The sequence below is a fragment of the Cryptotermes secundus genome, unplaced genomic scaffold (assembly GCF_002891405.2).
Source record: "Cryptotermes secundus unplaced genomic scaffold, Csec_1.0 scaffold455, whole genome shotgun sequence".
In the NCBI taxonomy this organism is placed as follows: Eukaryota; Metazoa; Arthropoda; class Insecta; order Blattodea; family Kalotermitidae; genus Cryptotermes; species Cryptotermes secundus.
In genome coordinates this window covers 27719-38797 of record NW_019734967.1, presented here as the reverse complement: position 1 = coordinate 38797, position 11079 = coordinate 27719, and the positions used below count along the sequence as shown (strand labels likewise).

At 44.5% G+C, this 11079-nt stretch overlaps 1 protein-coding gene across 2 annotated transcripts in view; it reads left to right on the top strand.

The window, feature by feature from the left end:
- The first annotated feature begins 8216 nt into the window (after window positions 1-8216).
- The window catches only part of LOC111869076, a 19895-nt gene continuing 17032 nt past the window's right edge, over window positions 8217-11079 (top strand). The window contains exon 1 of one of the 2 annotated variants that reach the window (XM_033753276.1): window positions 8217-9725. In XM_033753276.1, the coding sequence (XP_033609167.1) occupies window positions 8469-9725 (1257 nt within the window). In that variant the 5' untranslated portion in view covers window positions 8217-8468. The remainder of the gene's footprint in view (window positions 9726-11079) is intronic. The other variant, XM_023860282.2, reaches the window with a different exon arrangement.

Sequence of the window (11079 nt, the reverse complement as noted above, 5' to 3'; positions counted from 1 at the left end):
AAAATTATTTAATTAATTCCTGGTACTCATTTCTGTTAGAGGCTGAGTCAACCCCAGGGCCATAGTGCGGGTGGAAGGATTAGGTCAAGTGAAAAAAATTCGGTGACCTCATCGGGATTTGAACCTGCGACCTTCCGGCTTGTAGCATAGCCCCTACAATGGTAGCGCCGCAAAATAACATAGACGAAGAAGGGTACTGATATTTAGGGTTGCAGTCTTCTGGGTTGTGACACCTTGCAATTTTGGGGGCGGATATCGACGTTTCGGAGGAACTTGCCTTTATTATTAGGGTTGAAGCACGTAGGTTCAGAAATGGGCTTGGTTGTGTGGTCAAGATACAAGGATCCCCATGAGCAGTTTGTTAAGCGTACAGTTGGGGCACTATACTACAAGCAGGAAGGTCACGGGTTCGATTTCCGATGAAGTCACTGGATTTTTAATCTACCTAATCCTTCCCGTTGTATTATGGTCCTGGGGTCGGCTCAGTCTCTAACAGAAATGAGTACCAGGAATCTTCCTGGGGGTTAAAGGGCGGCTGGCGCATAAAGCTGACAACCTCACCGCCACCTGTGAGTCGATTGTTTAGAAAATGTGGGAGCCTCGACGGGCCTTCACGGTCTGTTACAGGGATAGCTTTTAAACTTTACGGTCGTTCATCACAATGTAACATCAGCACCTGTCGCTGTGTGAAAATGAACTGAATGACAATGTACAAGAGACTGCCGGACTAGTAGGAAGGTGTATCTTGTCTCAGTGGTCATTTTTTTTTACTCCAATAATTATACAATCTATCCATTAAGTGTGGATAATAAGTACATTTTGTGGTTTACATATAGAAAAGGAAAGAGAACTTGTCGTGGTGAGCATGTTCCAATGAACATGCTCAATACTTATTTTAACTGCTTAGTGATATGCAGTTAAGTGTTGAATTATTCAAATCTGGTGGGTAAATCTGAGGGTTTGAATCTGTTTAACCCTCTGATTTCTCCTTCGTCGTCGAGCAGTTTTTGTGCCAAGTCGTTCGGATGGACCTGGAGTCTGATTTTATACTTTTTGCTGTTTTTTTTTTATTTCCTCTCGTACTGTTGGTACATCTAGGTCCTTGTGTAGTACCGTGTTCGGCACATACCACGGTGCGTTAACTATTATTCGTAATACTTTGCTTTGAAATCGTTGGAGAATTTCTATGTTTGAGTTACTGGCTGATCCCCATAATGGTATCCCGTACGTCCATATCGGTTTGAGCATGGTTTTGTACAGTAAGATCTTGTTTTCTGTCGATAGCTCCGACTGCCTTCCCAGCATCCAATACATCTGTCGGAATTTTATTCCGAGTTGTTTTCTTTTGGTGTGAATGTGTTTTTTCCATGTCAGTCGTTTATCCAGGTGTATACCAAGGTATTTGGCATCTTCTGCTTGTGGTATCTGAGAGTGATTTAACGTTACTGGAGGACAGGTAGTGCGTTTCATGGTAAACGTTACATTCGTAGACTTATTTTCATTTGCCTTCATACGCCACTTTTTCAGCCAGTGTTGAATTTTATTTAGGTGGTCTTGTAAGTTCCTGGATGCGGATAGAGGATTGGTATGAGATGCCAGGATAGCTGTGTCATCTGCAAACGTCGCTGTTGTTGTCTTTCTAGTTGTTGGTAGATCTGATGTGTAGATCAAGTATAGCACTGGTCCTAAAACGCTACCTTGGGGTACGCCAGATGATATTGGGTATAGGTTTGTTAATGCCTCCTGTTGCTTTACAAAGTAGTATCTATGTGTAAGATAGGATCTCAGAATTGCGTACATTTGATGCGGAAGTTTCTGTTTCATTTTGTAGCATAGTCCTGCGTGCCAGACCTTGTCAAAGGCCTGTTCTATGTCAAGGAACACCGCTGTGCAGTAACGTTTTGTTTCGAGATCCCTGTTTATTTGGTTGACTAGTCTATGGACTTGTTCCGTAGTTGCGTGCTTGTTTCTAAATCCGAATTGGTGTTTGGGAATTATGTTTTGATCTTCTATCACTGATTTTATTCTTTTCATCAGTGGTCATAAAAGTGAAAGTTTGCTAGCAGCCCATTAGACAGTGGCTGGGGGTTGCAAGCTAGTTTTGAAGGTAGAAATCCCTTGCACTTGTCTGTCAGTTGCCACCCTCCTTGTATTCTTAGGGATTCTTGGAAATGCTTGGGGTGGTGAGGCTGTGCGGATTTTAGTGCATTACCCTTCTGAAATACAATAGTTTGTCCTTCACGAACTTTATAAACCGTTAGTTGGACAAATCCTTCTGCAATTCTCAGAATCACTTTTCCTGTAGCCTGCTAATTTAAGTCTGCGTGAGACTTCTTGTCTTCTGGTCTGTTGGAAAAATTGTTTTTACAAAAAATACTTCTACAAAAATTTTAATATTGATTTTAATACCAATTAGCTCTAAATGTTGAGGGGCCGCACTTTGTGGCTATGGGGGCCGCAAGATTGACACGGCTGATCTAGACAATCGGCTCAAGTTGGCGGTAAGGTTGTCAGCCTTACGCGCCGGCCGCGCTTTACTCTCCAGGAAAATTATTTAATTAATTCCTGGTACTCATTTCTGTTAGAGGCTGAGTCGACCCTAGAGCCATAGTGTGGCTGGAAGGATTAGGTCAATTGAAAAAAATCCAATTACCTCATCGGGATTTGAACCCGCGACCTTCCGGCTTGTAGCATAGTATCTCAACCAACTACGCTACCGCCTGCCCCGATTTTGTGTAGACGACATGAAAACAGATATACAAATTTGCCGACGTGACTTAGTGAGGCGCATTTCTGGGGCTCAGAATTCGAAGCTTATAATAAGAAGAATGAAGAAAATGTGGCTTGTGGCGTGAATCCTGCAAGGAGGCCACCGATCAATACGCTTACCGGCGAGGGGAGAGCATAAACAAAGCAATGTATACCGAAACTTACCAACACGTTGTATGGGTGCGTCACACATGCCATAGGCAGCCTTTGGAACAGAAATCGTGTGTACTGAGCGAGATCTCTGCAATGGCGACTGGGGTTGCCGGCTTGTATTGAAAGTAGCATAGTAAGTGTCTGATGACAACAGAATAATATCTGACATCACTATCTGATGATGATGCAGTCAAAAGAAGTTTTAGACCGAGATTATCATACACTTTATCTTAAATGTTCCGTATAAGTCCCACAATAAATACCGGTTGTTTCCCAAAACATTCTTAACTGGTTGGTTTTTGTAATGCAGACTCATTGTGTTTTCTATGAAGTAGGTTATTTAACGATGCTGTTAGTGTCGTTGCTGTGTCCATGATATGTTGAGTAATGCATGTGGAGCATACCCATATGACCTGATCTTCGATCGAACCCTGGCCACCGGGGTCGGAAGCCGTCAACTACCCGCCTGAGCTGTGGCGCGGTTTGAATAGAGCCGAATCTGAAAATATTATTTAGAAAATTTCAGGTTTCAGCGGTTAAGTTTCGTCGTATTTCATGAGTCGTCAGTAGACGTAACATTGTTCATGTATGTCTTCAGTAGCCTTGGTTTGTTTCATTTCGCCGTTCCTCATGCGTGGATGAATTCTCTCTAGAGAACGCCCTACTCAGTTGTGAACTTCAAGGGACCAGTAGCGCACGGTACAATGGTAATTAAAGATGAAACGAATTTCCTGTATTGACATTAATTACGCGGGAGTGTATGCCATCGCAGTAATTCGCTGCACACGGCCCTCTGAATTGACTTGTCATAACCACGCGCCCTTCTGTAATATCTCACAACCTAGGACAGATAAACAGGAGATGTGGGCTGAAAGGAACGCATCTGCAATGTCACTGCAGTTGGCAGTTGGTTTCTCCAAATCGGCGCAGTGTATTAAAGAAATCTGCAAATGTTATGTACGTGACTAGTCAGAGGTAACTTTAGACTTGGTCAATAGTTGAAAGAGATGGTCCTATACGATCCTTCACCAAACAAGATCTTGCCAGTAACGCGTTTCATTTATCCGCGGTTTTAGATCTGTGTGCACATGGGAAACTTCGTAACTCCGCAGCGGGAGATCCACATTTAGTGGGTGCAGGCCTGTAATGACATCCGAACCCTGTTCTGTAGCTTCCAGATTTATCATCCCGGTGCGTTTTTTTGCGGTAAAGCTATCCCTGTAACAGGCCATGGAGGTCCATAGGGTTGTGAGACGTCGAGGCTCCAACATTTTCTAGACAGTCGGCTCACAGATGGCGGTGAGGTTGTCAGCCTTAAGCGCTTGCCGTCCTTTACCCCCAGGAAGCTTCCTGGTACTCATTTCTGTTAGAAGCTGAGTCGACCCCAGGGCCATAGTGCGGCTGGAAGGAGTAGGTCAATTTAAAAATCCAATGACCACATCGGGACTCGATCCCGCGATCTTCCGGCTTGTAGCATAGTGCCTCAATCAACTATGCTACCGCGTAATGACATCATTCAAAAATACATACAAATAATAATATAAAAACTATCGCGAAAGAGGGGAGGCTAAGTATCTGCCAGGCGGCCGAAGGAACACACTTGGAAATTGACTGACAGAAAGTTCATTCCAGTGAATTCTTTCTTTAGTACGTATGAAGTTTTAAGAAAATGCAGCCCCATGACCCAGAATCACTTCCGCACACCCTGGCGTCGCTCTGTTACTCGATCGTAATTTCCACAAGATCGCACTGCACTTGGCGACGGAGCAGCTTTCAAACAGGCGGCTCGGCTGACCGTCAAACGCGGATCTCGAGATGTTGCATGCGTCAAGGTATAGGCGAAGCTAGGACGTGCATTTCTGTAACATATCCTTGCGGACAGTGCCAGAAAATTGCATCCGTGATGCAGTTGAGGAAGGGCACATGTGATTTTATTGCTGCAGACGTGCTGAATGCCATGTGGAGAGGAGAGACAAGTCCGAGGGTCAATGTACATGTTGTTCAGATAACGTGAATAAGTATAAACAGTTTCCAGGGGACTTCAGTACACAAGACATATAATTAGAACCGCATTGGTTGGAATGAAAATCACTCGTTCATCATTGTTTTGCCACTCAGAATGTTCCAGCTTTCAAACTGTCTCCGGACTTGTTGCTAAGAGACTGACACGTGATTTTGTAGTTCGAAAATAGAAATTTGGCAACCGTTGTTTCGGTGCATGACAACCGATTAATGCATACAGCGATCGCTCCTTGGCGAGACGATAGTAAACAAGAGAAAATATAGAATGCGGCATTGTGCCTTTGTTTCCTTGGTGAACCGTAAATATGTACGGCTTGTATTCATAATTTGGTCATAACAAATAAGCAGTTTTACACAAGATTGGGCTTCATATCTTGTGGAATTTGATGCCTTGTTGTCTGGTAGAAGTTTACCAGCGTTTCCGAGAAACATGCTGTTCTTCCTTTTTACCTGACGTAATTTTGGCCCTGAAGATAGAGACAGCACGTTTCTCCGAAAAGGAAAAGAAACTCCGTGGTTTTAGTCCGCAAGCGAACTATACCAACCGAGCGACCGCCGCTTGTCGGCGAAGTTAGTGCAAACTTTAGCGGATAGAGGGTGGCGCGTGGTCAGCGCGACGAATACCCACGGCCGTTAATTTCGGTTTTCTAGACCTGAGCCGCTACTTTTCCATTGAAGTACCTCCTCAATTATTCTCACGAAGCTGAGTGGACCCCGTTCCAGACAAACTACTGCTCAGAAAATCTGGTAGCCCCGGGAATCGAACCCGGACGTCTGGATGTGTAGCCAGGAACTCTGACCGCTAGACAACAGAGGTCCGAAATGTCTGTAAAATTCTACCGGACTACATTCCGTCATATTCAAGAGACCCGCATACTTCATAGCCACGTGTGTGAGAACCTCAGATCTCTCGGAAGTAGGTTCATTATTTGAAGCGTTCCCCGCAGCAGCAGGACCAGACAGCTTCGTGGTAGTGTCGGGAGAAGAGAATGATAATGACTTCGCATATATGTTTACATGTAACGACCGGATATCAGCTTCATAGGAACACTAGATCTACAAGTGCAAGAGATACTGAAACGTCCCCGATTGGGTGGTATTAGGCCCGCTGACGTTTCGGAAGCAGAATGGCAAATTAAGAACCCGCGAAATGCTGCAGAAAGCGATAACATTCAGTATAAATCTTAAGGGGGCTCACTAAGAAATTAATCTACATCATTTGAAACATAATTAATGCAGCAGTCAGACTCCGCCATTTCCAAAACTCATGGAAGTTGGCCAAGCTACTGATGGCCCTTAACCAGAGTTTAGTCGCGTAACCTTTATGGCGAAAGTAGATCCTTAGCTGAAGAGTTCTGTCTTCTGGGACACAACGCCGTGTCTCAGAAGGTACATCTCTTCATAACTACCGAAGCTAGAACCTCCGTCCTACGCAGATTCACAGCTACTGAAGTTGCTGTCTCTAGTGCGTCTGGACGGCGTGTGACAGCAATTAATAAAGATGATGAATCGCCTTGGATTCGTCGTCACGAGGGATTCCAACGGATCTAATTCGTAGGCCGTAAAAAGTAAAGCTATTCCTGTAACAGGCCGTGGAGGTCCATAAGGTTGTGAGATGTTGAGGTTCCCACATCTTCTAGACAATCGACTCATAGATGGCGGTAAGATTGTTAGCCTTACGTGCCGGCCGCCCTTTACACCCAAGAAGATTCCTGGTACTCAATTCCATTAGAGGCCATATTCCCAGGGCCATATTGCGGCCGGAAGGATTAGGTAAATTGAAAAAATGCACCTCATCGGGATTCGATCCCGCGACCTTCCGGCTTGTAGCATAGTGCCTCAACCAACTAGTATCAATGCTAATCCCTAGCGTCTATCCCTATGCTAGATGAAATCGAGAGATCGTAGGATACGCCGTTGCCATGAGAGCGGACCGGAAATTGGGTACATGTGCCCACATTCTAGTCAGTTTATGCATAACAGGAGAATTAGAATTTAAGCCTCCGTTAAGTGTCTTCTTGGACAGGCCTCTTGGTATCGCCGTCCGTTCAAAGTTAATTCTTATTAATGATAACTTTTGCGGAAGCTGTGTTTGTGTTGTTAGAGCCAGGGCTTTTTGCTTTGACGTCCTATATTCCTATATTTCAGTTTCTCAAGGGAAGTGCCTGGATAGTACCTCGATAAGACCAGAACCGCTTTCTTCCAAATCCTTTCCAATTCATAAGTCATCCTGCTATCCAATGCTGTGAGGTCTCGATACTGACAAGTTCGTAAAGTAAATCACGAAAAGTATAGGAAATAGAGGAACAGCAGTCGTGTGAGGGAACCCGTGCATGCTGAGTTCCACGCTTCGTGTTTGCCGGACTGCTGGCTAGAATTATGTGCCCGGAAGGTCCTGTAACTGGCCGTCTCGACTCAGGGTTTCCTGGTTTTCCTCTGTCTTGACGCAAGTGTTGAGATGGTTCCCTAGTTCGAAGTTGCTGCTGCGCACGCCCCTCGCTACTTAAATTCACGAAAAGCTCAAACCCCTTGTCTATGGAGGCCAACAAAATCTTTCCAAATTATGCAGTTTACTGTTAATTACAAAATCAAAATTCCGCAGCCATTATTTCGAACCGCTGTTTATAGCGTTCATCCCCCGTTACGCAGTTGCTTTCACTTTTCCCATGATTTTCCCTTTTCACTTGTTCTTCTTTTATTATTTCCTGCTCCATCACTCTTTCAGTGATTCGCAAGAGTTACTATCTAATGAAAATTAATATATTGTTTCTATGAACAACCAGGCTAGTGAGCACTGTAGAGACCATGAATAACATTCATGCAGGATGGTACTGAACCCCACCCTTCTTAAACTTGCTGGCCGAGAAGGCATTTGGACAAAGAAAACAAAAAGTTGGATCCAGTGACTAAAAAAGATTGGAGAGTCACATTTCTTTGGCTGCTGTCACGTTTAAAAATTGTGACAGCCTTGAATGTACGTTATAGAATGTTTCTATCGTCTCTTGTGGTTCTGATACTGAATGTGAATCGTTTTCTTCCTGTTCGTGCCTTTTCCTCATACACAAGTGAAACTATTGTTTCAGTTTATTTAAAATTCGTGTTTCTATCGAAATACTACTTTTTTAAAACTATTTTCGTTGTGTCATGTCTGCCCTTCTGTGATTACTGTTGCTGAAACGTTATATTTCAACATTCCCTCCCCCTCGGCGCACCCAATCTCGTCTTTCAGATATCGCCCCTCCACCCTCTGCTGTTACAGCAGTCGGTAGCGTCGGTAGTAGTGAGTAGTCGCGTTGGGCAGGGAACAGTTGCTGTCTTGTAGCCAGTTGGGCCGGTGTGCTGTTGTGCTGGGTTCTTCTGTAGTGAGACGTGCGGTTGTAATATAATTTGACATTACATTTCGTGTGTTGTCACCATTCAGGTTTGATTACATTGTAATTGTTATGATTACTGAAAGTTCGTAGATTTAAAAGCATCATTAGTTTGAATATTACTTGTTGAATGTGATTACTGTTGGAACCAAAATGGAAACTGAACTAGAAGGACAAAATGTTGCAACAGGTGTTTCTTCCCCGGACATTTCAGAAATAAATAATTTTCCCCCATTAAAGAAAACAGAACCATCGTCACAAAATAGTCGAGCCTTATTGAAGTCCATAGCCAAAACCAGATCTGGCAGTGTCAAATTGGGTTCTTTCAAATTCGGCGGAAAAAAGAAGATAAATTCCGAGGAAGATTCTAGGTTTGAAGTGAAGGAGACGAAAAAGAAGGCAAAGACCAAGAAAGAGAGGATGGGTGATAATAGCGACAGACAAGAGTCTGAGAGCAGTGCAGCGTCTACACCCTCTCCAGGCAACAAGCAGTCCATACCGAGCAAGGCTTCCTCGCTTGTTCGGAAGTTAAGTATTGGAAAGTACAAAGCGAGTGGGTCAAGGAAAGCTGTCAAATCGGCGGATACTCCCTCTTCTCAAGACGAATACCAATCTTTCTCCACCGAAGAGGAAAGCGTCGTAAGCCCATCTGTTTCATCAGCTGCAACGAGTCAGGAAGTCAGCGCAACACCCAATCAGGATGCGGCAGCACCAATTGACCAGTGGACTATCATAAAAGGCAGCAAATCCGATTCAAGCTTTGCTGACTCATCCACACCGACCACACCTGGAATTACGGACTCCTTGCCCGTATTAGAATCGACATCTCAAGAAGAAATTGATGGGATTGTCAACGGCAAAAACGGAGGTATGATCGTCAGCGAGGCATTTCTTTCGACGTCAACAAATTCTGACGTCAAGAATTTGGCCGAAGTTCGGACATGCGATTTCGAGTCGGGCAAATCTGAAGACGACCCGATTGCAAATTCAAATGGCGATGTGATACTGCCCACGCACTACTGTGATCCTGTGTCTCTCTCACCTGTTTGCAAGAAGCGACCCTTTGCAGATGAAGACAGACTTTCGAAACATGAAGCGTGGTTCATACAGTTCAACGAAGATGAAGGTTGTTCGTCGGAAGGAGATACCGACAACAGGCCCACTACCAAAGACAAGATCCTGACCATAACAACTCCCCTGATGATGAAACAGCAGGACTTTGAGGAGCACTGGAAGCAGCTCGATTCGGAGGTTGGGAACATGGAGTCACTCACAAGTGCGTTGTCGGCTGTGTCCAAGGACGTTGGGAAGCTCCCCGTATCCGTGTCGGAGAAGGTGATGAAGATGAAATATCCGTCAGAGTATACGAACATGTTGTCAGCTGTGGTGCACTACAGAATGCGCATGCTGGTAAGCGCGGTTTGCATCTGAGTCACTTCTGTACTTCCTTCACAATGTTCCTACTGCTGAACGGTTTCCACAGAATTTGGTATTTTGGCGGTTACAGTAAAAGTTGTCCAGTGAATTTAACTTAGGTTCGTACCTGCAAGATATGGGGTCGGGATAGTTCATTCGATGCAGCGATGTGCTACAGGATGTACTACCAAGTAATCAGAGTTCGAATCTCTGTAGGGGCAGCATCTTTTCCTCATACCCCCCTCGTCTAGACGGGCTCTGGGGTTCTCTTAACATCCTGTAAAATGAGTACTGAGAACTTTTCCCAGGGGGAAGAGCGGCCGCAGCTATGAAGATGTCACATCCGTCTAGTTAAGAATACGCAAATCTATATCTGTGCTCGTCAGTACGTCTTCATAGTGTAGTGCATAATTATTGAAGCATTTGCCTAGCAAATATAAAGTTACGTGAGGTCGAATCATACTTAAAAGCTGTTGGTTTGAGTTCTCACGGCGGTCACTGTTCAAATTTTCACTTGGGGAGTGACGAAAAGGAATAATAATAAAATGAGTACCGTCAGCAATCTCAGCATTTGAGGGACTGTTCATCCAATGCAAGGGCGTCCCAATTTTTCCTTCCAGGGCATCTACACTGATAAAGCCAACCTTGACTGAATTCGTGGCCATGATTTGCATGTCCAAGGTTACTTCTACTAACTGACNGTGGTGGGGGGGGGGGGGTTGTACAGGATGTATTGGAAATCTTACACGTGTCAGTGATTATAACTGTAGTCTTAGTGATACTGGAGGTGGCCGACAGCCCGAAACGAGCCTGCCAATACATTTAAACGAATTTGTGTGTGATCATGTGCAGGAAGTAACTTGGGGACTCTGCTCTGGCATGCTGATGTACGTCGTGGCAAGCAGTAGCGTAGTTTGTTGACGCACTATGCTGCAAGTCGGCAGGTCGCGGGTTCGATTCCCAATGATATCATTGGATTTTTAAATTAATATAATCCTTCCAGCCTTACTGTGGCCCTGAGGTGGACTCAGCCTCTAACAGAAATGAGTACCAGAAATCTTTTCCCGGGGGTAAAGGGCGGCCGGCGCGTAAGGCTGACAACCTCACCGCCATTATTGAGCCGATTGTCTAGAAAATGATGGAGCCTCGATGTTTTAGAAACCCATGAGCCTCTACGGCCTGTCAAGGGATAGATATTTTTACATTCAGGAGTATGCAATTTAAAAAGAAAGGTAGGTCACCAGCGTATGGCAAGATGACGGGCTCGTCAGTTTAAATAAGGTATTTCTAATCCTGTTGTAACATTCACATGACGTTTATGGTCCAGTCTGTGTCCGGATGTGTGTGT